General features: G+C 40.5%; 1 protein-coding gene across 4 annotated transcripts in view; it reads right to left on the bottom strand.

The window, feature by feature from the left end:
- JADE2 (jade family PHD finger 2) overlaps positions 1-26,666 on the bottom strand; it is a 232,061-nt gene that overhangs the window by 52,943 nt on the left and 152,452 nt on the right. For all 4 annotated transcript variants that reach the window (XM_089530074.1, XM_089530083.1, XM_089530064.1 and 1 more), the window contains exons 6-9: positions 18,460-18,671; positions 12,087-12,254; positions 11,091-11,207; positions 701-1,162 (exon numbers count right to left, since the gene is read on the bottom strand). In XM_089530074.1, the coding sequence (XP_089386200.1) occupies positions 701-1,162; positions 11,091-11,207; positions 12,087-12,254; positions 18,460-18,671 (959 nt within the window). The remainder of the gene's footprint in view (positions 1-700; positions 1,163-11,090; positions 11,208-12,086; positions 12,255-18,459; positions 18,672-26,666) is intronic.

The following is a 26,666-nucleotide window of genomic DNA, read 5'->3' on the forward strand; positions in this document are numbered from 1 at the left end:
CTACAGAACCAGAGAATTTAATGAGCATTTCACCTCCCTCCTCTCTACAACCAACCAGTAGATTTGTGCTGAAGGATACCTATGACCAAGAAGAGTGGACAGAGAGCTGTTAACCAACACTGGGTGACCTTTTGCCTCACACTAAAGGAAAAATGAAAGTATCAGAAAAATGAAAAATTGGTAGACTTTTATGGTTTTATGTTGGTATCGTGGTATTTTAACTTTTAATTGCATATGATGTATGTTTATAATGTTGTACACCGCCCTGATTGAATAGAAGGGCGGTATAGAAATAAAATTATTATTATTATTATTATTATTATTAAACATCTGTGATAGCTTAGAATAACTAGAAGTGGATGATCTTCTACAACTTTGTTTTAGGCCCTCCAAAGCTCCATAGACCTTCCCCATTTCTAAGCAAGACAGAGAGTGACAGGTGCTCATCTTGCTACAGGGCACCAACCCCTTTGCCACAATGGGAATGGTAAATGGAAGGGTGAGACCTCATGAATAATAATCATAACAAAAGCAAATGGGCAAAACATGATCACAACAGAAGCTAAGATTAGGCACTGCCAAGTTTATGTGACCTTGCAGAAATTGATTTTTGTTAAAGAATTATTGTTAAAATTGCCTTGAGAGAACAGTAAAGACTTAAAAAAAAAACAAAAACACCTAAACCAGGAATTCTACTTACCCTTTCAAGATCCTGCCTGAGGTGTGTGAAGAGCTTCAAGCGCCGGTACAGCACATCCTGCTCTTGTTGAGCTAAGTTGTCCACTTCATCTGTTTTGAGTGTCATCAGGGGCTTGTTGTAATTGGCTTTCCTCTTCATCTTCCAGTACTGATAGACAAAATCAACCAGCCACTCAGTTAAGTCAAGGTTCTCAGCCACCTCGGAGGGCTTCACAAGATCATAGAAATCTTCCTCTAACTGCTGGAGCTTTTGCTTCCTCATTGTCACCTTTTCCAAGTCTAGCTTGCCTTGATCTCCATCCATCCTCGTTTCATCTGGTGGCTTGGTGGCACCGCTGCTGTGTTCAAGGCAGAAGGACTTGAACTTCACTTCATCGTTTTCTGCTAAAAGTGTCCGCATGTCCAGATTGTGTTCAAAGGCGCATGTGACGTGGAATGCTGTGATGCATGAAGGCATGGAGCACTAGAGGGGGGAGAAAAAAAAAACAGCAACAGCCTGAGTATGAAGCCCCAGGGGGCCACTTCACATGAGACACTGCCATCTGGGACCACTATTATCAGAGTATCACAACTAAGTTCTGCTACTGTAATTAAAGCCACAGGCATGAGATGAAAGGAAGAAAAGGTGCATCCCCCATAGCTATTATTTTGGACTTTTTGATTTCCTTGAAGAGATGATGAAATCCCCCTAATACCTAAGCCCATGTCATGTGTCTTCAAGCACCAAAAAAGATCATGCTTATATGCCACACATCCACTCCTGCTATGTTTATTGCCTGTAGATAATTTGGTCCTTATTCCAACTTTGCCCAGAACTAGGTTGGGGAAAACTCTGGAAATACCAGTGATCTTGGGTTCAGTGTGCACATGGACAGCTGAATTGGATCCAATTCAGCCTGATCCAGTTGTCCACATGCCAAGTGATGATAAAATCCCAATACTTTATCCCATATCATGCCTCTTCAAGCACCAAAAATAACATACTTAACACATCCACTTGTGTTTAACACTCTGTTCTAAGAAGCATAAGGAAAGGAGCCACTGCCACCACTTCCTCACAGGTAGGAGCTCTGTGTAAAGCCTGCTCAGCCCATTGTCCCTTTTGCTGAGGTCAGAATGGGACACCTGTGCAATCAACAACTGTTGATCACATATTATGGAAGCATTACAAGTGCTTGCATTTTTGACATGGAAAGTGATTTCCTGTTAGAATAGTGGTGCCCAAGCTTGGATTCCTAGACATTGTAGGAATACACTCTCAGAATCCTTGATCACTGATCATGGGGGTTGGGACTTCTGGGAAGCCCAATGAGATGTGGGAACTCAAGCTTGAGAACCACTGTGTTAGAAATAGAAATGTGTTTAGCTTTGGCGTAAAGCTGTGGAGCAAATAGAATGAGGTTATATAAAAGGAGCATGAACTGAAGAAGTTCTGATAGGTGAGATTTTAGCACTATTTATTTAATGATTAATATATTGTTTTGCCCACTAGGGCATCCCCAAAATTGTAGTATAAAAACCTTTTTTTAAAGAACAGCACTACAGTGTGACATTAGTAGCACAAAAACAGACTGTGAAGAGACAGTTGAATTATTTTGGTTGAAATTCTGATTTAGAAGATGATCACATGTAAAAAAAGGACAGGAGCGAAGCAGATCAGTCTCATCTTTATCCCATCCTTATTGCACGATTGTGCGAAGATTATCACACACATCACACTTATCTTGTCATTATCCCACCAATGAAGTGGAATTGTCCATTACTTTTCATAAATTTCCGTTAATGAAGTGATGCAACAATTTCACTTAATTGAGGGGATAAGTCAATGAGGGAATATCATTTGCTAATCTTTGCACAATTATGCGATAAGGACGGGAGTGATCCACTTCGTTCCCATCCTTTTTCACATGTGATAATCTCCTTTGTCTAAGCCTACAAAACAGAACAGCTCAAGTAGTGCTCCCTTTCATGGCTATGTTTGCTTCTCTGTCACACATGGTGTGTGTGTGTGTGCGTGTGTGTGTACATGTGCATGTGAGAATCCTACCTCATTGTTATTTCTTGCTCTTTTCAATCTTTAAACTACCTTGGTTAATTTTGTGTTTGCTCACAGATTTGGTCACAGGTTCATGAAGGAAGTAGTGTGGGGGAGGAGGTTGAAACACCCCTGGAAACATTGGGTCGATTAGTATCCTTTTGGTATTCTATAGTCTCTAATTAGGGACATAAAAAAACCCCACGGGAAAAAAGTAGACCACAGTTTGTGATGAGCCAGCATCATAAAAATTAACTTATTAAAGTTCACTGCAGTGGCTAAATAGCTGTCAACAGTTATTTTACAGAGAAATGTACACATTTTTATAGCCCTCCCTGGTTAATTTGTTCTACCCCCTCCCCCCCCCCACCCCCGGCAGCAAAATCTGAAGTGCCATTCTCCACCAAATTGAACACATTTCCCAGTTAGTAGTATGTCACTCTCCACTGTCTTCTCTTATATTCCCTCACTATTCTTTAACAATTTTTAATAGCTCAGGTAATTATTTAAGCCATAACCCATAAGAAATCAGCCTGCTCCAGCTGCTAATAACCAGTTGAACTGCAATAAGGAAATATTCTGAAGGGCTTACTGCTCTCCTGCGAACAGTTTACATAACATGGATCTTGTGGTTAAGGAGAGGAGCTCCAGCTAGGAACAACCACATTAACACAAACAGGACACTTCCTGGAGGATACTGAGAAGTAATTTGGGATATTGCATATTCTCAGTGGAGTATGAGGACAAATGGTATTTCAGGCAAAAAGAAAAAGATTTGTTAATCTTTGTCAAACTGGTCCCCAAGGTACTTCTCACTTTTGCTGAACTAAAAATACCCAGTAAAGAGAAGCTACAAGTGAATGGGCATGAAGAGAGTTAAATCCCCCACCCCCGAATCCTCACCCCCATCCAATTTCCTCTTTTAGGTGTGATGGAGGAATACTTGGGACCCTTTCACACTACACAATTATACGCTCTATGATCCCATTTTAACTGATATGGCTGCATCCTATGGAATCTAATATCCCAGAGCAGAGATCCCTGGCAGGAAATTCTAAATGGCTCTTTCCTTAAACTGACAAACTCAGGATTCTATAGGATGGAACCAACCCAGTAAAAGTGGACTCATAGTGCTATACCTAAGTTGTGTGAAAAGACCCCTGGGTTTAAAGGAAAGGGTATTTATAATTTACTCCTTGCACCACATGGTCTCATGGAGAATAGATGGACCTCCCTGTATGGTGGTACAGTATGTACGTTCTGGGATGACCTGCCTGTGGTGGAGTTACTCATAGGAAGAGCACCTGTCTAAGGAGGTGGCCTGGAAGCCCCCAAACAAAAGTTGCAAACAAAATTTTTTAAAACTGCACTTAGTACCAAGGGTTAGAAACCCACAGTGTGGAAAGCATACAGGGAGGTCCATCTATACTGAGTACTGATCGTCCACGGTTTTTGCCAGATGCACAGTAAGAAATCCGTATCACTTCCCAGTTTTATGAAGCAAGGCTGATCTGTTATAATGTGGCTTTTACTCTGGGTATGCCTGATGCAAATACCTCGGGGAGGGGAGGAGGGAAGAATATGTTGAAAAGATGCAAAGGAGTCACTTTTCTTACTCTTACTACATTCTGAGGTTACAGGCTTTTACCAATAGTAAACAGCTTTGATTGAGTTTTCTTGTCCGGCAGCCAAAGCTGTAATTTTACTGCATATGTAGATAGATAGCTACTGATGGAGCCAATTGTGTTTATATTGGAGTAACATCTGGGGGTACTTTAAAATGAGTGATTGGAAAGATCCTTTGCACTGTTACGCACACAACTAGCTGCAGCACTGAGATGAAAGCCGGGCAAGAAATTGTCTGGCTGTAGCACAGCATTCAAGCTACTGAAATAAATGAATCCATTTCCCTCTGTCCTCTTCCCCCCTTCCTATTTGCGTCACAAACAGTATTAATATCATTATTAAATTGTTTATGGCTTTTGTAAGAACAACAGCCTACACTGTGCCCTTTTACGCAGGAAAGATTATCTGCACTACCTTAGAGATAAAACAAACAGAATACCACCCATCCCAGGTTTCTTCTGACAGATGGCAAGTAGCAATTGTCAGGGACTCTGCCCAAAATGCAAATAGGAAATAATTAGCAAGCTAAGCTGATGGGTCAACAATGAACAATACCTGGTTCAGCAGTAACTACCAAACAATATTGCACAAAACATGATAATTAACATTTACAACTCTTTTATTTATTGAACTGCATAGGGCCCCTCCTCCCCTTAGGAGAATGAAACCATACAGCCAACCTGGAGAGAATAGACTGCAAAGAAGACAAGGTAAAGGTGGGGATAGTGACAATGTCTGTACATAACAGGAAGGAGATTACTTCACATATCTGATTATCCTAGGTTAAAACATGCTTAGCTGAATGCTATAGTTAAGCAGTTCAGCAATAACTAGCTCATGGCATCCAAGTATGCTTGTATAAGCAGATAGCTTAGTGTCATAGCTTTCTCCCCTGTCCTAAGCCCTACGCAAAGAAGCTCAACCAGAAATTCCCAGCTCTGACCCATTATTCATGCATTCACTTCACCCTCTTCTCCACCTTTCCCAAGTGGAAGACAGAACTATGAGTGAAACAAAATAAAACTATTTTGCCCTTCCATTTCCTGGGGAAGAAAACAACCTGTGTGTGTTGAACAGCCAAGAAGAGCATGCCAAAGCTTGACAAAGAGTTTAAGAAAGTTTTATTCTGAAAAAAGAGGGATTAGGTCAGGTTTTGGTGTATCATTTCTTGAAGCATCGTTCTCTTAAGCAATAGCTTAAGGCTGCAAAGTCACAAGAAAGCAGTTAGATTTAAAGACAGCTTAGAACCAATAACCAGCTGGGAAAAGAATATGAAAAGTCATGATACCCCATGCCCCAAATAAAATGGCCTCTTCCCACTTACAGAGAAGAACCTGTTCTCAGGTTTTTCCCTGGCTTGGGAAGTGGGCATCTAAACCTTTATGGATCATCCTCTACCAGCCTTCTTTATGCCAGTGACCAGGACCCCAACAGGGGGAGCTTGAAAGTATAGACCCAGAAGAACTAAGACAGTAAAATGTTTGTACCCCTAACCCTCTCTGTAGCCCACATGACGCTTGATTGTCAGAAGGTAGCTCCCTGGACCATATGCAACTCTCTGGCGTCCAAAGTGGTAAATCAACTTACCACACTGGGGGAAGTGGTAGAAATGGCAAGTATCAAGGTATGCTGGGAGAAGAGGAGGTCATATGTTAGGGTGCATTTACACTGTAGAAATAATGTAGTTTAATACTACTTTAGCTGCCACGGTTCCATCCTACAGAATCCTGGAATATGTAGTTTTGTGAGGCACCAGCATTTTTTGGCAAAGATGGTTAAAGACCTCATAAAATTACAAATCCAAGGATTCCATAGGACGGCACTACAGCACTTAAAATTGTGTCAAACTGCATTATTCCTACAATGCAGGTATAGCTTTAGAGTTCATGTTATCTCAAAACCTTCTCCTAGCCACCAGTATAATGTAACAATATACTGGCAATGATATAAGTAAAAAGATGGGAATTACCATATCCCAGTTCTCCACAGCCAGCCAATCAAGAGGTGCAGTGGAAAGGATGTTTCCCCATTCCCAATGCAATCAAGACTGCAAGTCTGACCTGCAGCATAACTAGAAACCATGGCTACAATGATTCCAGCTGCTTGTCTTTGAGGTAGCCAACATTCTTGTTGTAGCTTTGCTTTCTGTCTGACAGGTAAGCTATGTATCACTGAAGTTGTCCCCAGCATGAATGTGAAGCAGTGGCAGACACTGACACCTGCTAGTCTGCTTCCTGCTATGCAGCATTCAAAAGCACAGGAACTTTGCTAGAACAAGAGGATCGGTAACCTTGTATGATGTATTCAGAAAAGAAAAAGCACAGAAAGCATCTATCCATTCTGCAGCCAGTAAATTTCTCCAGTGCTACTAGTATTGTTCAGTTATTATTTCTGTAATAATATACAATTATTCTTTCTGCCTTAGTAATCATCTCTCAGTATTTAACTCCTTAATATTATTGAGTTATCATGAAGGGGGAAGAAATTTTCCTCTTTTCATTCACCTTCACCATTCATTTTCATTGTTATTTGGCCCGACCTCATTCCACTCTTCTCAAACTATGCTATGCTCTCTCTATAAAAATACATTTAGTCTTCAGTTGCACCAGAGTTAACAGCATCTGCTTTATCACCTTTACTTTCAAACTGTAATTAAATAAGGTCATCAATTCAAAGAATAATAATTTTGTAGTTGTTTTACAATCTCACATCTGGGACTGTAAACAAATTTCCCAAATTTGGTGGCCACAGAAGATTATGCACAGTAAAGAGACTTTTACACACTAAGGGTTATCTGCATGGGCCAACCTGTTCCCACAGTTATGAGTCCAGTTGATGCAGGGCCCAGTTCTGGTGCAGACTGTCTAGACAATGTATGGCCAATTCAGCACCAAACCCAAGGAATACCACTCCCTTAAAACATTGAAAAATAAATTACCTTTTGCTCCCAGAAAATCTGGAGCCCTCCATTGTGATGTTGGGTGGCTGTTTACAATGCATCCCACTGTGCTACCTGGTGCCAGTGCCACTTGTGTGAGTCACTTGCTCTGAGGTCAGAACAAGGCACTGAACCATATGATCAAAGCTGGGCACCTCACTTTTTTTAATTTAAATTTTAAATTTTATTTTTGGGGATAGTTGACATTATTTTTACATACATAGAAACAGATATACACATTTATATATCCAAAGTGTAATAAAAACCACTAGTACTAACATAAAACTTTCAAGTTCAGTATCCCAGTAACCCGTGTATTAATGTTACTTCGACCATGACCCTTTCCTCTCCATCCCACTTCCACCCTCTAGGGAGCAAGGTTATTATTTATTCACTTTCCTTTGATGTGGATGATCGTATTAATTGTATTTTTTAAAATTTTGTACCTTTCCTCTTTATTCCATTTCCTTAGTGATTCGCCTCCTTTCAATTGACCCATATACTCCATTCTTCTTTCTAATCTAAAACCAAACATTATATACAGTTGCTCCGCCATTTTCGCAGACTTCAGATCCTTGACTCTCGCTTATTCACGAGAAGCAAACGGAGGGGGTGAAAATGGGGTACATGCCTGAGGCGTGTGCCCATGGCTGCTCACTGGCACACGCCACCATTCAAGCCTATGTGGCTTGAATATCTGTAAGTTTCCATTTTTGTGGGGGGCAGGGATCTGGAACAGGTCCCCCACAAAAATGGAGGGCTGACTATATTCCAAAATAGAATACTGCTATCTATCCACCTTCAATTTTTGTTCATCTTTCCATCTGAAGGCTGTAACCACCTGGGCTGCCCCCAATATTTGTTTCAACAAATACTTCTTATCTTTATCCAATCCCAAATTTCTTTCAATTAAAGTCATACATTTTTCTTTTTAATTCCCTAGTTAACATGGGTGCGCTGTGATAAACTAGGAGGGGAAATAGTGACACTCTCTAAGCTGATCACATGTCCAAGAGCACATTTCTGTCTTCAGCAGAAGGAGGTGGTGTGCCAGACAAACTTTACAAGGCTGTTGCCAGCGCGGCAGTGGCAGCTCCAAAAACAGGCCATCCCCTTTCCTTGTGCTGCTCAGTGTGGGGAAGGGGATGGTGCAGCTCCTGGCATGTGGACAACAGATTGGGCTGAATCGGACCTGATACGCCTGTTCACACACCACAAGATGCCAGGGGCACTCCAGCATTTCTGAGAAACACTGCGATTTCCCCCTGACTTTATTTAGTTTGGAGCAAAGTCGGGTTAAAGACCAGAAACCACAGTATCTCTCCAGAAGTAGCTGCATGTCATGAGGACAGCCAGCATCGGCTTTGGGGGTGGGTTTGTTGTTTTTCCCTGGTGTAGGCAATCCCTCTGTCACTGAAGGCAACCCTTGCTTTTAAATAAGCAATACTTATATTTCTCCTCTATGCTTATTCTGTCTAGTCTCCTTTGGATACCTATTCCAGTAATGCTGCTCTTTCCACTACTACGCAGATTCCAGTTCTTTCTGCCATTAAGTAGTGGGACACAGTCACTTTCACTGAGCTTCATGGATTTTGATCCCTCTTGCCAAGAAGGTTTTAGTAAAGAAGATTTATTATTTCTCAAAGCTGTTTTTTTTTATAAAACTACTATAGAGACACATATGCAAAAATTCACCTGCATAAGCAAAGCTCCAATCAAGACACTGCACTGCCAGACAGAATAGGATTTGCAATCCTAATGTGCTAAAAAGGGAAGGACTGAGTTCTCATTTATTTATAAATATCAATTTGATGATTACCATTACTAAAATGTTTTAAACAAATGTACCATAAACACATTTTTATTTTCTGGAAAAAATGTATGTATTCTTTATGAGGCTGACACTGACAGAACTTTGATGCTTGGTGGGGAGACTTAGGAACTGTGGGATGTCAGCAAAGAAGACAATAAAATGTTGCTTGCCATTGCAGGCGACCTTTCATGCAAATTCATCCAGTCTGGGGCGCTACAAAACTAACACACAGGCCAGAATTAAGTCTAGCAGAAAGCTGAGTTTTCTCTCCACCTTTTGCAACCTTCCCCCTTCAAGCTGCCAAGTGTAGCTGACTCGTTTTCTTGCCCTTCCGTTCTTTGAAAGCAGTTGCCATTATGACAGAATATCTCCATCTGGCAGGGCAAATAAGCAGATCCACCCTGTGTCATTGCAAATGGAGTTGAATCAATGTTGGGAAGGTTTAAAGAAAAGTGTGCCAGCTTTCATTTAAGGCTGAAAAGAAATGCGTTGAAAATTTCCTCTTGAAAGGCCCCAAACACCATTGAAATTTGACACTTTCTGTTCATGCTACACTTGACTTTTCTTCCACCAGATTAAACTGTCTCTTGACACTTATATAGCATCCCTATACACATAATCTTTCATTGATCCTCCCTCTGGACAGGAGGTCAATACTTTGGTTATCTTCCTTGACAGTGAAGTGCACTTGGATAGGGTAGAAGTGACTAAAGAAGTGAGGAAGAGCATCCCCCCCCCCCCCCGGCCATCATCTAGTGACAAGACTACCTGGACACTAAAGATGAAAAAAAAATCTGAACTCTTTTGCTTTGCTGTCATGAGCCTTCAAGTAGTTTCTGATTTGTGGAGACCTTAAGATGGACCTATTATGGACTTTTCTTGGCAAGATATGTTTGGGGTGGTGGTGCCATTGCCTTCATTTGAAGCTGAAAGAATGTGACATGCCCAAGGCCACTCAGTGAGTTTCCATGGCTGAGTGAGGATTTGATCCCATCTGTGGAAGTCCAAATCCAAAACTCAAACCAGTCCACCACATTGACTTTAGTAGTTGCTACTTCCTACTAAACTTTGCAAAAACAAATCTCTCTCTCTCTCTCTCTCACACACACACACATATATCCAAGTTCTCCAGAGAGGGAAGGGAAAGCAGTTTCCTTCCCAGAAGCAGGAGTTTTGTAGAAGGAATTGGGGCAGAAAGTGTCAGCTAATAGTCGATTTGTAGTTTCCTCCATTTAATTTGTATAAATAAATGTTAATCATGTGAAAAGCCTAATCCTCTGTTGCTGGAAAGCCTGGTCAAGTATGCTCAAGCTCCTGGTTTTCATCATAAATCTCTCTCTCACTTTTCAAATTTAACTTTACACTAGTAAAAAGGAGAAACACTTTGTTTTTCAAGTGAAATGATCCAGCCTCAGGATGGAGGCTTTGGTTCAACACCAAAGAACACACTTAACATGGCAAAATCTCTGTGACTGCACACAAATGTTTGACAAAAAATTGTCTCATGGGGTTTGTTATTATGGCAAAGAAGTAATGACTAGTGGAGCTGAGATTTACCACCAACCTCCCACAGTGTCCTGTTAATACAGGATCACATGTAGTGATATAATGGATGGCATAAATACCAAGAAAAGAACAACAATGTCATATCTGGGGAAAGCTATAATAATTAAGGATCGAGGAAATGGATTAGATGACCTTTTGTTGACCTCCAAGCACATGCTTCAAGGATGTCAAGCCAGTACAATGATATGAATGTGTTAAAGAATTATCAGCACAGGAAACAACACTGGTTATAAGTTACAAACTGCCTCCCTTGCTTGACCAACCTTTCTTCTTGTTGTTGTTTACACAGAATAGTCAGTGCCTCTCAATATGTAGCTCTATACAGCAAAGTGGCAGAGCCATGTCTTTATTTTTCTAAGATGTACAAAGTCAAAAACATCTGGCTCTGTGGTTTGTTATAATTAACTACATACCTGAATACATGTTCCAGTGCATTCCTTGCAAAGACTGCATGACAAAGCCCATCTGCTTGCTGGGATATGTGAAATCTTTGTAATGGGTTCCATTTTTTCAGGACATCCAATGCTAACCTGAGTATAAAACAACAATGTATAAATGATTGGCTATCATATCTTTTCTTAAAAGGCAGTAAAATGAAGTGGGGGGTAAACAAAACATAAATATAGGTACATTGTAACATATTCCTCTAAAAACTACTACCCTCTCCCTAATTGTTTTCAAACAGCTATAACAGACTAGGGTAGAAAGAGACAGAAGAAAGTACTGGTTTTATATGACCTTCCCTTGGGAGTAGGTTTGGACATTAAAATTCTTCTTCATGTGATTAATCCCATTTCTTAAATTTGCATGTGAAATGTAACATATGATCTAGAATTCAACTATGGAAGCTGGCACCAGGAAAAATGCAGCAAGGCTTGGCTTCCATGGGTGGATATGTCTGGGGAGAAGCATAATGCACTCCACAGAGGTAGAATTCAAAGATATAGCTGTATTAGTCTGTAGAATCAGTATGTAGAGATCTTGTAACACACGTTTGAGACTAACTGAAAGAAAGAAGTTGGCGGCATGAGCTTTTGTAGACTACAGTCTACTTCCTCAGATGCTACTGGTGGAGTGGATGCCAGGGAAGACATATATATGCCATAGGTATGTGAGAATGTCAATTCAAATTCAAAATTATTTGTGTGTGGAATAGCAAGTCCAGTTTTACCGATGGTCATTTATGGACAAAGACATAGCCATTGGGTAGAGAAGATTTTGGATGTCTGAACTGGTTTTTAGGCATCAAATAGTGCTCAACAATAATAACGTTTCAAATTTCAAGCCTTCTTAAGTTCTCTCTATTTGACTTAAGCCATGATACAACACCTCTGGCATTCTCAAATCCATGAACCATCATTCACATCCCAACCCTGTCCCACTTTGGACAAAAAGTACCAGCATCTTACTTCAGGTATCCATAAGGCACAGCTAACGTGGACCCATTTTGTCCCACTTCGTGTGGGTTTCAGAGCTCCCCCTCTCTTTGGGCAGAGTAAACACTTTGGCTGGACTCCCAGGGCGCAGGTTCGGCAAAGCCAGTTTCCAATGGGAACTTTCAGGATTCCATAGCAAGCCTAAGCAAACACAGGGGTGAAAGATACTTAGATTCAGAGTTAAGCAGTAACACTGTAAAACAGGGGTGGGGAACGTGCATCCCCTTCCCACAGGCTATTTTGCAACACCCTTGAGCCCTCCACCAGAAACATGGAAGCCCCCCAAACTCCCTCAAATAATAATAATAATAATAATAATAATAATAATAATAATAATTTTTCTATTTCCCACCTCTCCCTGCGAATCGAGGCGGGATCACATCAATGTCATAAATACAAGATACACGACAGTTTAAAATAGCAAATTTAAAACAGCGTTATATAACAACCTTACATAGTAAATACAATATCAACATCAATATCAACAGTGCCAGTCAGCCAGGGTGTCGCAGTATGGGAAGCAGCGCATCTGGAGCATTAAAAATGTGGGGGAAGTGGAAACCACCCCAAAATCAACACATTGCCACCCATGGAGTGGCAGGTATCCCAAAAACATCCTTCTGCAAACACCAACAAAGACAGAATCCAGAAGTTATTTCCAGTTTTGTTTTCAGTTAGTTTTGTGTAGGGAGGGGAGTACAACCTGCTGTGGGGATTAAAATTGGCCCCTGCACCCTCTGTAGCCACTCATCTTGCTACAAAATATATAGTGACTGAGAAGGCCACACATAATGAACAGAAATTTCATTAATGTCTGTATGCTGCTGCCAGTTGTCAGAAATGATGTATTAGTTATTGGTCTTAGGCTAATTGTTAGTTCCAATTAGAGTAGACCCAAGAAATTAATGAAAAATCTGCAGGTCAATATTTACATATGTTTCATTGATTTTATGGATCTAACTCTATTTAGGACTAAAAAGAGGACTGGAACAAGTATTAGGACTCACAAAGTTCAGCACTTATCAGAGATTTAGGATGCATTCCTACGTGCACCTGTAGGAGTACTGAAGCATCATGGGAGCCTTAGCTACCTAAATGGTTATGGCTCAGTGGTAGAGGACATTATATGCACATGGTCCCAAGTTCAGTCCATGGTATCTTCAGCTTTATTTTAAAAAAGGTTTCAGTACACATGGCCAGAAAAGGCCAAGACCTTGGAAAGAGTTGTTGTCAGTCAAAGCAGGTATTACTGGACTGCCTGGATCAATCAGACTCAGTGTAAGAGGATCTGTTTGTTTGTATGTTATATTCCAGCTACAATGAAAATCACTGAGGCTCTTTTTGAATACTGTATATACTCGACTATAAGTCGACCTCATGTATAAGTCTAGGGCAAGTTTTAGGACCAAAATTATGGATTTTGCTATGATTGTGAATAAGTCGAGGGTTAAAATTTAGGGGCATATAGCAAAGGATCTAGAGGATGACGCAAAGCAAAACAATGTCAAAGAACTTACAAAATTCTAGCAGACATAACTCTATGTGCTTATTCTTAAGGCTGGATGGATGAGAGAGTAGGGGGAGCCAGTGCTTCACACATACTCTTGCTTTTATTCAGGAGATGATTCTTTCTTTTAAATAAGATTTAAGATACAGTACTTACATTGACCCATGGATAAGTCAAGTCAGGTTTTTGGGGTCAATTTTTTGACCTAAATTTCTAGACTTATACATGAGTATATACAGTAAGTGTTAGCTCAGTAAGGCCCTACCCAGATGGGCCAGAAAGGTCGGCATGCGGATAGAGTCAGGGTGCAGTGTCATGGCGTACCTCTGGCGCTGCCACCGTGGCTATGACACTCTCCTAAGGCCAAATCGGGGCCACAGCATGAGGTTGTCTCAGCCCCAATCCAGACAGGAGAAGGGTGGCCTCCTGCCACCCCTTAGGGGCAGCCTATTGAGCCCCTAAGTCTTCAATGAAAAATCTCAGGTTCCTTTCCAAACAAGCTACAATACTGCTGTGACACCATCAAGCCTAACTTTGTAGACTACTGATATCTGAACAAATTCATTAGAGGTCAAATGTCCAACCCAGCTACTGACTTACTCAATTAACTGATCTGACATGTGTGTCATAACAGTAGATAATGCATGATTAAGCGATTCGCAGAAAGAGTAAAATATTCAGGACAAATGCCTTCATCTCTGTTCCTTCTCCCACTTGTTCATAATCTTTAACACTATGTTCCTTAGACCAATGCTTCTTAAGCTATCTGATGTAGTGGACCAGCAGGGTTTCTTTCCAGTGTGCCAGGGATTAGCACCATGTTTGTGTCCACTGACTACAGCTGTTTCTTTCTTTATTTCTTGGAAACTTGCTGTGGCTAGCAGCTAGCAGCACTGGTCTACAGGTGACCTTTTTGAGTAGATTACTGTCCTAGAATATTGTGTTCTTCCTTTCAGGTTAGGTTACATATATCTTAATGTGTGAATCACTTTATGGACTATTAAAGAAAATCCACTTTCCCTTTTTTCTTCCTTCTAATCTTGAGAGTCTTGGAAACACAGTGTTTAAAACAGCTTTGATCTGACTATTCCAGAGAGAATGGAATAAGAACAACCTCTTACAGAGAAAAGGGGAATCCACAAGCAGCTGCTTTAAATTCACCTGTCATTCCTACCCCTACAGCAAGCTCAACAGCAATGCCTCGAAGAGCACATTTGTCTATTAAAACCAAAAATGCATTCACAAGCTCTGCCTGTAGCTTATATCAAAGGGCACTAGTGTCACTAAATGAAAATATTATTTCTTTGAAAAAATGGGTGCCAGCACTTCTACTAGATCCCAGTTTTGAGATTAGCATAACTGGCAATTCCTACTAATGTATATAATAACAGAAATAAAGGGACTACCCACTTCCATCCTGTCAATGTTGTGTCTCTTCCACTCCTTTTTTTTTTTTGGGGGGGGGGGGATAGAGAATTCAAAGCATACTGGAGTTTACTGAAACTGCTGTGACACACTTTGGGGCACACCAAAGTAGGCTATATCACAATGGGAGACAAGCCACCCTCTTAACCAGCCAGTCCTATATGACAGGGTGTCTATTGAATGGACCAGTTTTCATTCTAAATATAGCCAAGATGAAACAGGAATTCCTGGCTTCCTGGAAGTGCTTGGTCATGAAATCAAGGTGAGAGGACACTAATTGTTTGTCAGCGTGATGTGCAATTTTCCAAAGGATACTGCAGAATATTGAGATGCATGAAGTAGCAGGGTAGAACTACTATCCCCCCAAACAAAGACTGTCTTAATCAAGGCAGACAAAAATTCAAGAGGTGGAGCTTTTTCTACCATGAATATCATACCTATATCTGCTGAATTTCTGGTTGGGACTGTAGCATTTGAAGGAACTAGGGCTACATTGGGGCAGAACAGTCATAACAACAAATAAAGAAATTACGACTCTTTCCCCTCCCATTCAAATGCTCAAAGAAACCACTTTGTTCCCTTTATGCTTGTGCAGATACACATACAAACATCCATCTATTGTTTGAACACAAAGAGCAAAGAAGAACATATCTGGGCAAAATTAACCACAAAGAGAGGAGAACTAAATTCTTGTATATTTCATTATGTGTGTAGGAATTCTGTTGCACCCACTTTATCATAGCTGGATGAGAAAAAAAGTATATCCTGAAATGCTTTCTTGCACACAGCTGTTAAAAGTACTGAAACCCTTTTCTCCTTTTACCTGATCATTCCAGAGCTCTAGTCTGCCCATCATGCAGTCTAACACATAAGACATCTTTTTCATGCATATACCTCCTTAGCTATGAAACTCCTAAGGGGAAATGTACTTAAAGTAGGTTACTATGCCACAACGAATGAAAGTAGAGAAGGAGCAGAAGGAGGCTAACCAGTGAGCAAGGAGTTGCTAGACACACAGCAGGACAGAAAAGAAAAGAGTAGACTCATTGGAGATTAAATTTATAGCGCCCTGTAGGCCTGTTAGTGCTGTGAAGTTTAGCTACTCTCCTCCAGACATATGAAACTACATCTCTGAAAATACTGCACTTATGTTTCACAGCCTATTTAAGACAACTTTTATCTTTCATACTAAAGCCAATTCCTCATAATAAAGCTATTAGGGGGTGACCTGCTTTTCATGGATTTTCTTTTTTGCAGTCAGACTGGAAGACAGTCCCTATGAATGGAGTCACCAGAGTTTTCTGACCAAAGCTTTGAACCACTGTGACCAGTGATGGGAGCTATACATCCCACTTATCCTCCAGTTTTCTCTTTATTGCTGAGTTGTTCATTTCTGGTGCAAATCTCACCAGCTTGTGGCAGCACTGGAGTTGTGTCATACATGGCATAGGAGAGGTTTTTTTTTTTTTTTTGTCCTCTGAATATTGCACCTAAAGGAAGCTTTAAAAGATCTAATTTTGATTACATACTTAACAACCAGACTCAGGTACTCTCTTATGATTGCTAATTGGTGGCTTACCTTCAATGGACCTCAACTGATTGCCTGCCCTTGTAAAAGCCAGCCTCAAATCTTAACTACCTAGATAGAATGCTTGTTACTTACGTCTCTGTTAAATTCAACATGAGCAACTTACTGAGGAGGTTGCCCATATTCACAATCAAATTCTGCTTAGTGAACAATGCAAAGTCAATGAACAATGCATTGCTCCAAGAAATGTGTAAAGCGGATGTGTAAAAGTGTAAAAAGTTAAAAATATCCCAGATCTAGCTAGGTAAGTGGGAGGATAAAATCCAAATAAGAAAATGAAAAACATTATGATCTTAGCCCCATGTTTATGATCTTAACCCCAAGGAATTATGTATTCTGTCACTACAAACTGCTGGCATGAATTTACTCTTTCTTGTTGTTATCTGCTCTCAAGTGACCTTGACTCATGGTACCCCTGTGGATGAGACACTTCCAAGAACCCCTATCTTTCACTTTTCTGTTTAGTTCCTGCAAGCCCATTTTTGTGTCCCTCCTGATTGAGTTCATCAATCTGGCATGTGGTCTACCTTTCCTTCTTCTCTCTATCTCTACCTTTCCTAACATTATTGTCTTTTCCAGTGATCCATGTCTTCTTATTATACGGCCAAAGTACATCAACCCCAATTTAATCATTTTGGCTTCTAAAGAGATCTCTGGCTTTATCTGGTCCCAGACCCATCTGTTTGTCTTTGTGGCTGTCCGCAGTATCCTAAACACTCTTGTCCAGCAACACATTTCAAATGAGTTGATAAGCCTACCTAAATACAGAAGTGTTGGATAATGATATTCTGAACAAAATCTGTAACAATTTATAGACACTCATCCCTCCCAGTTTGTGGACATGGAGTCTACAGTCTTGGTCCTTTGCAGACGGCAAGAGGAAAGGGATAAAAGCATGTGTGCGCAGGAGTGCACGGCCATTATAACCAATGGCAACTTGAATATTTGTGGCTTTTTGGATTCTCAGGTGGGGGGTCCAGAACGAAACCCCCACACATTGGGAGGGACACCTGTAGTTAAGTATCATACAGATGAAAATGTGTGCACAGTCCTGCAGGGCTAAGAAATGAAAATGGTAAATAGGAAATTCCAAATAGGAGATTTTCTACAGGAACTAAGGAGAAAAGCAGGAACATGAAAGTTTTTTTCAGCTATCATACATACCTTATGTGAACCATAACCATATTCATATTTGCCATATAGAATAATACTGGGACCATCTTTAATATTTGTACATTGCATTCACTGTGACAAATCAAGTTCTTAAACTAGCCTGACATGAATCATCCAGTCTAAACCACTAACTTTACATTGCCAGTAGCACAGAGCCTCTTGTGAACTATTCCTGAAACTGTGCTGTTACTTCAGTGCAGGGGTAGGCACTGATATAAATGCTGTAAATAAACTGTTATTTATTATGTGCCTTCAAGTCATTTTTTACTCATGGCTACCCTATGGCAATCAAGGGATTTTCTTGGCAAGATCTGTTTAGAGGCCGTTTGCCACTGCCTTTTTCTATAGTAAGTAAGTTGCCTGGAGTCACCCAGTGGATTTCCGTGGTTGAGCAAGGATTTGAACCCCCATCTCTCAGTATCCTTGTCTAATACTCAAAACATTGTACCATGCTGGCTCTCTGTAAATAAATGCTGAAAATAAACAGTCCAAATTTCTTGCTGCAAGAGTAGATGTGGCAGGCAACAACAGTATATATGGGAGGCTATCCTTGCAGCAACACTGTTCTTGGCTTTGGCCTGGTAGCTAAGTTAAACTCAGTCTTCAGAGGGAAAGGACTCAACTGACTCAGCACACTTAGCAAAACTACTCACCTGATGCACACAAACGTTGCATTTGTCACAGAAAACCATCTCGTTGCCATCCTCTCCTTCTGGTGAGCGGCACACATCACACACAACATCCTCATCATATTCTATGCCAAGGCCTTCCTCTGTTTCAATGGCAATGTTCATATTCTCATAGCACAGTGTCTCCAGCTCTTCCAGCACTCTTTCCAAGGTGAATTCATCCATTTCTGGTTTTTCTGAATTGGAGAAAAAGCAGCAACACTCAATTTGGTCTGTTTTGAAGAGTTCTCACTTTGTTGCAGTGAGACATTTCTTAACTGAAGTGGGATAAGAAGAGGAAAGCCTATTTAAGTCTTAATCATTTAATTAAGTCAATCCAGAGTCAGTTGCTTTGCCCAGCTATACTGGGTTACAAACCTGGAGTAATGAGAAAAAAGTGAAAGGGAAATGTAGGAAGGAGGTCCAAGGCAAAAATAAAATAAGTGGGGGTTAGACTGACAAGCACTTTAATCAGAACAGTAGAGCACATGGTCTACATAGCCTTGCCAATTTGGCACAGGCAGTGTACACAACCAATCTGGGCATGCACTGTGTAAGTTAGAATAGAATGCCTCCCTTCCTAACCAGTATTTGTGCCTTCTTAGATAGCTCCCTTTGAGGAGTAAAGCTCCAAATCAACCAGTCTTGTTTTGTAACTACTGTACTGTATTTATTATTATGGTACCTGAAGCCTTTGACTAGAATACCTGTAACTGTGCCCAAGTCATTCAGCACACAAGGACTCGCCATTAACTACTTCTAAAGGGTTGCTCATTCACAAGGCCATAATTCATAAAAGAAGCACTCTGGGCTTTAACAGACACATTAATGGGAACAATAAGATCACATTCAGAGAATGGTTGCTTCTGGTTTTGAAGGCTTCGGTTTTATGCATCCTAGTCAGTAAAACAAAGGATAGATACAGCCATTAAAGTAGCAAAACAGAGAGCAGTAAAGAGGTATGAGGCCAGCCAAACCAGTGCTAATAATAAGGTCTGACAGTACAACATTCACACCTTGCAAACAATCTCTCCAGTATCTCAATTTTAAACAAGAATGCTTTAGTGCCAGTAAAAATGTGAAAAATAGATCTGTTTGGAAGACAAATAAAAAGAATGGCAGATGTGATGTCAACTGTACAGAATACATTTATTGGTATACTTTCTTTCAGAGAAAACTTCAATACAGCTATCCAAAGTATGTCAGGAAATATTTTAAATAAAATATTCTATCTATTAAAAGGATAATTATCAATAGGATGTTTTATAATTATGACTTTTTTTTGGTATTCTTGAAATCTTTCTCATCTTTTTTGTGGTTTCTTTGTTTCCCTGACAGCTTAAAAGCCAAAATGAGATGGATTGCTTATTTTTTGCATGTCTTACCTTGCATTTTATACTCATTATAACAGATTTCTCAGTAACAACAGCTAAAAATGTGATCCTGTCAGTGCCTGATCCACAGCAGGAATCACTGCCTTGGTATTATACCAAATAAGCCTTATTAGAGAAGCAACTTCTAGCTGCCATCTCTGTTCCACCAATAGCATTAGCAATGATTAGTACTGGCTTAGTTTATCACCTTTTTGTGTCATGGTGCATAAGTATGTATGATTTTTAATAGTATTTTTTGTTTTTAGAATGCTTTCCTATTTTGGATGCTGACAATGGGAAAAAAGTATTTAAAGTAAATGAACAGCTACAAATAAATAAATCACTAGAAATTATGACTGGAAAATCAGCAAATACTATATGTTAACCCAAGGCTTTATTCTTCTTTTTGTATTTAAAAAAATACAAGACCACCATAGCTCCAGATTTATCTTTAAAACACTGAGCAAGCAGGGCATCACAGAGGGATACTTTGAAAAGTGCTGTATTTGCTGAGAGTCCTGCTGCTACCGTTATATGTTGCTATAGGTATTTGCATGACATTTCCCCCACTGAAGTTTAAATCAATAAATAAATGATGAATATGCCAAAGAAAACACATCAGACCACAATTTTAAAAAAAAGAGAGAGAGACACCATTATTTAACTGAACTTCAAGAGCTATACAGATTATCTCATACATAAGTAGGAGCATGAAAGTTCTTTTTAGCTATCATTCACACTCTATGTGAACTGAACCATAACTATATTTATATTTGTCATATAGAATAATACTTGGGGCATCATTCATATTTGTACATTGCATTCACTGTGAGAAATCAAGATCTTAAACTAGCCTGACATGAATCATCCAGTCTAAACCACTAACTTGGATTCAAAGCCAAAGTTGCCATCTTTCCTCCATTTCTTTCCCTCCCAATAATTTCCCTGGGAATGCAGCATGATCCCCAGGGGCATTTTATCTCCAGAAAAGCTGCCAGGTTGCTCAGAGCAGCCAAGCCACCACTTGACAGCAAGGCTCCCCACCCCAACAAAACAAAATAAACACAGGGAGGAAAAAGCTCCGCAGGCAACTTCTCTTAAGACAAGATAGTCTGCCCCACCAAAGTCTTCAGAATTTTATTGGAAAACCCCCAAATGCACATTTTATTTATTTATTTAACATGCCAACTTTCTCCTAAACTGTACTCAAGGCAGCTCACAAAAGATACTTAAAAAAAGTACAATTTTAAACCAGTAAAGATTTAAGCAATAAAGAAAACAATAAAGAAAGCCAGTAAATAGTAAAGAAAACAGACAGAAAGAAAATAAACTCATGTGAGATGTGGTGTTGGAGAAGAGTACTAAGGATACCTTGGACAGCCAGCAAGACAAACAAATGGGTCCTTAAACAGATCCAGTCTGAACTCTCCTGGGAAGCAAAGATGATGAAACTGGGGATGTCATACTTTGGCCATATCATGACAAAACACCCCTCACTCCTGGAACCTTCTTCCCCCACGAGCAAGAGCCATCACTTCTTTAACCAGCTTCAAAAAGGAGTTGAAGACCATCCTGTTCAGAGAAGCGTTCCCAGGCACTGCATAACTGTCACTTGCTATTTGATGTTTCTTTGTTGTCTGTTTTATTGAATCATTTCCTGTATTGCTATGTATTTTATATGTATTATCCTACTAGAAAGGCCCCTTCCCCACCACCACTCCCTTCTCCTTCTGTGTCGTGTCTTTTTAGATTGTCAGCCTGAGGGCAGGGAACCGTCCAATTAAAAAGATTGTATGTACAGCGCTGTGTAAATTTACAGCACTTTATAAATAAAGGTTAATAATAATAATAATAATAATAATAATAATACGGAAGCTAGAAGGCAGCAGAGAGAGAGGAAGACTGAATGTCAGATGGATAGACTCAATCGGGGAGGTCACAGGTCTGAACTTGCAGGATCTAAGCAGAGCAGTTGAGGACAGGGAGTCTTGGAGATGCCTCATCCATTGGTTGCCATGAGTCAGGGTTGGCTCAGTGGCAGTTAACAACAACAATTTAAAAAAACTGAGCTGGCACAATACCCCAATTATATGAGGCACAGAGACCATGAAGAAGAAGAAATGGTTCTGTGTAAAGGGGGAAGATGTTTGGCATATCTCACATAGATACAGGAAAACATGTTTGCATATATGTCCTTAAGCATGATCTCCAATTCAACATCTATCCCTCTCTCCTCCTGCCATTCTGATAGGCTTGAATCCCAGGCTACATTCCACAGAGAGCACATCTCTCCTCTTCTGGTTCTGGGTATGACTGTGGCACAAATTACAAGTTTATGGTTAAAACAGTTCAGTAGGGAGAAATTGCTGACTTCAAGTGAATCTCTTTCTGTGGTTGGGAGCGGTGGCTTTGGTTTCCTATCTTCTGCATCCTGTAGTTATTATTCCCAGCTCTCTCACACACAATCCCACAAGTATTTGGACTTCAGTATCCAGACTTTTTCTCTCCCCTTCATTCTCTCTGTTCTTCATTCCTTCTTCCCCGCCATCATCACCTCTTGCCAAGAACATTTAAAGTTTTTCAAAATCCTACAAGAGATTGTGTCTGTGTGTGTATTATTGAATAAAAGCGGAAGATAAGACAGTTGCAACTGTGAAGTCAGAAGAAGGTATGTGCAATCTGCACAATTCATTTGGACAACAGCAGAAGAATTTGGATTTGGCTCAGAAGATACACAGTTCTGTCTACTAGGTCCTTGGACACTTAGGCAACCTATGAATTTCTCAAAGAGCTGTCTCTTTTCATGATGCCTGCCTTTGTTTGACAAGTTTAGGCAAGAATCTGCATTGGCATCTCACATGTCTGTCAGTCTGGGATTCAGCCAGCCAGACAAGACAGTTCCCTACCAAGGCTTCTTTCAAATGCTAGAATTGTTAGGCCAGGACATGCAGAGAAACCTGACAGTACCGGTTTTATTGCTGGCAAACCTGATGGATGCAACAGGATACTTTTGGAAATCAAATTTGGTAAAATAGTATCTCATGGTGTTTGTAGCAGTGCCGGCTGCCACTTTTTAAATACTGGCTTAACTACAGAAACACTCATGCCTCCACTCCTAAATATAGCTATTGGCCTGAATTGGAGGCAGCAACATAAAAGGGCACTGTCCAATCAGAGAATTTCAAGAACAGCACTATTTCGGTTGAGCTCATTCTCAACAGAGGAAGGTGAATGTTAAAAAAAAATCAGCCATTCATTCAAAAGACAGAAGTCCTTTAAGAACAAACAAGTCAGCAAATTAACCATTTGAGATATAAATGACCAAGACCAGTTCTGAAAACAAACACTACATAAAATTGTATCAATGGTATCGACATCTTAACTCTGGGCTTAACTATCAGAGGGCAGTAACATAAAAGCATTATCAGTACCTAAGGAGAAGGTATAGAACAAAGTCTCTTTCACATCACATAATTATAGTATGATCATTCTACTTTAACTGGTACAATTCTATCCTATGGAATTGTGGGATTTATAGTTTTGGAATTCACTGCCAAAAGGCTCTTATGCCTCAGCTAGTGACAAATTCTATGATTCCATAGGATGGTTAAAGTGATATCAAAATGCAATAAGTTTGCTGTGTGAAAGAGAGCCCACAATGGGGGCAGCATAATGAAGAATGTGCTTAAATCAAACTTCTAAAGATCACTGACTGTATGGAATATTTTTAGTGCACACAGAAACACCTTCCTTCCCTTGCATAGGTGCTCCAAAGCAGGGTGTATAAGGCAGTGGGAATTTCTCTGCTTCACAGGAGTCTTACATTATCCATGGGACTTTTCATACTGTACAATTATAGTACAATGTTGTTGTTGTTGTTGCGTGCCTTCAAGTCCTTTCTGACTTATGGTGATGTTAAGACAAACCTATCACGGGATTTTCTTGGCAAGATTTGTTCAGAGGAGGTTTGTCATTGCTTTTCCCTGAGAGCATGTGACTTGCCAAATTTCACCCAGTGGGTTTCATGGCCAAGGTGGGAAGTGAACCCTGGTCTCCAGAATCTCACTCCAGCACTCAAACCACTATGTCACACTGGCTCTCCATATTGCTACTTTAATTGCCATGGTTCCACTCTATGAAATCCTGGGATTTGCTGTTTAAGGAGGGCCATTTAGAATTCTCAGCCAGAGAGGTCTACATACATTACCAAACTACAAACTTCCAAGATTCCATAGGTTCCAGACATGACACTTAAAATGGAATCGGAGTGTTTGATTTTGCAGTATGAAGGGGTTTCATGTCTCATTCCGCACAACAGCAAAGAACAATAAACAAGCTGCTCCAAGAATTCCAAGCTGATTTGGTAGCAACTACAAAAGTAAGGGCCCAGAAAACAAAAATGAAACAAACACTAGAAAACCCTCTTCCACCCCCCACCCTCCACCCCCAAAACATTGCTATGGCAGCATGCCAGTGGCTGCCTGCAGGTTGAGAATCTGCTATCAGAATGGCATGCACATGCGAGACCAGATGTACTATAACATGACCATGGCTATGAAGAGACCACCCCCCCCCCCAAAAAAAAAACCCTTAAAGGCAAGCCCCGCAGTTGATGCTTAACACGGAAAAACAGAATGCTCCTCATTTCAAAGCAACCTTGGTGATAGTTCATATGACTGTTGAGAAGATGATGGAGATCAATCTAATCATGCAGAGACAGTACATGACGATGTGTCATGCAGTATCCATGAATGAAAGAAAAGGGATGTGTTGAAACCTACAACCTGTGGTCATCTTCTGGAGTTCACCCCTTCTGACAGATTTGTGATTGATAATTTTTAGAGATTCTGGTGAGAGTCTACTATGTTCTAGAGCATCTGTACATTTTCATGAACTAGGCTTTTTCTCCCTCTCAAGACAGACAAAAAGATTTGTGTTCTATTACATGTCAAACTTTTAGCTGAAGCCATTCCCTCCCAACACAACTCTGGTGGAAGGAGAGAGGGGGCAAAGAAGTGCCAAGCTCAGTTCTTGTTGCTGAACTTCCATGCTCCTTCTCTACAGTGTTTACTGGGAAGACAAGAGCCATACTGAGTGACAAGCAGGGATGGAAAAGTTCCCTCTTTTGGATTACAATCTGGGGGATTCTGGGAGTAATAGTCTAAAAAGGCTTTCAAAAGTTATTTAGAGGGCAACCAGCCAGCCAGCCACTGTGGGATAGAACTAAACACTTTTCCTTTTCTCATCTCCAAGCCAGATGCTGACTTGTTTAAGTAACTGTAATTAAAATCAGCAATATATTAGGGTCAAAGTTGTGTCTGATTTGGAAGCCCACTATTTTCGCTCCATGAAGCAGGGCAAAAGTGAAGGTGAAGTGAGAAGGTGCAGAGAGAGCTTTCAAGGGAAACGCAATACCAGCCTATGTTAATTGCAGAGTTGACAAAAGGACTGGAAGAGTGCCTATTTCATTCTAAGTGGAATCAAACTTCTCATACCTGCAACTGTATCCTACCCTACACCTTCTGTTACAGCCTACTCCTCTTGACTAGAGAGGTTGTAAATTTTTCATTGCTAGTGATACTGCCAGCTGAATCCACAAGAAAGGCAACACTATTAATGAAAAATTGGTTCTATCTCCTGGCTTCAGGACTTTTGAAGGCAAAGATCTGAGTGACACTGAACTTTAAACAGCAGTGTACTTACTAACTGTGGCTTTTTGGCTCTATGGCCTAACTCTTGATGTCTCTTTTACACATATACATACATACACACTTGCATTCCATTTATGTGTAATTAGTTTGCTAAGCTTCACTCACACGTACCCCAGAGCCTGTTCAAGTGACAAACGTACTTGATGGGTATGAGGCGATTAATGACTTATGAATCGCTAAATGACGAGGCCTAAGGGTAAACTTCTTTTCCATTTGTGCTCCATTTATCTTTCTCAGAATCATATAAAGTTATTGCCATTCATAAAGATATCCCCCCTCCCTCTTTTAAACAACAGAGCAGAACTGCTGCCTTCTGACAGTGCAAACTCTGGAGCTTTCTCTTAGCTACCGAGTGCATTCTCTTTCACTCAGGTCAGGGGGTTTTCTTTAGAAAGAAAGTGGTGTATCTAGACTGAAGATAGTGTTTCATGTTAAGAGTAGCAAAGTAAGTGGCTGTGAAGAGGTCTCTTGAAACAGAACTGGATTCACTTCAATACGTATGAGATAATAATCCTAGTCACAGTGCTAAAGAAATGTGTAAATGGATTATTACTAATATCTAAGCAATTCCACAGAATAATAAGCATGACACTCCCTGGGAAAGCAGTAGTCTCTCTAATATGGACAAGAAGCTAGCCATTTATTTTATAGAGGAAGGGATGTAAGACATAGTGGAAATAGCTGCTGCTAGATGCAAGCCATCTAAGGTTGTCAACTCCTGCACTTTTAAAAGCTACATGACAGTCTGTAACAGAGCAGGTAATGCTTCCCCCACTGCCTTTCTGCTGAGGGACTGGATGCCTTATTAAATATCCCTCTGGCCGAGGAGACCCTCTAGATCAGTGATGGTGGGACCAAGTGCCCAAATGAAAAGGCCTTCCAGAACTGGGTGTTACCCAGTGAACTTCTGGGAGAGGGAGGACTTCTGGGGTGGGACTTCTACTCTCTGGTGGGGGGGAGCCTTCGTCCCCCTGCCCTCTCCGACCTTCAGCTGCCTCTCCAGAGGCAGCTGAAAGCCTGGGATGACTGGGAAGGAGGAGGAACAGGCACACCTGTTGCTTCTCTTCCCCGCCCTCCACATGCCATGAAAAATGGTTTCACGTGCCAT

The sequence above is a fragment of the Sceloporus occidentalis genome, unplaced genomic scaffold (genome assembly GCF_023333645.1).
Source record: "Sceloporus occidentalis isolate IW3139 unplaced genomic scaffold, rSceOcc1.0.p SCAF_1, whole genome shotgun sequence".
NCBI classification, from domain to species: domain Eukaryota; kingdom Metazoa; phylum Chordata; class Lepidosauria; order Squamata; family Phrynosomatidae; genus Sceloporus; species Sceloporus occidentalis.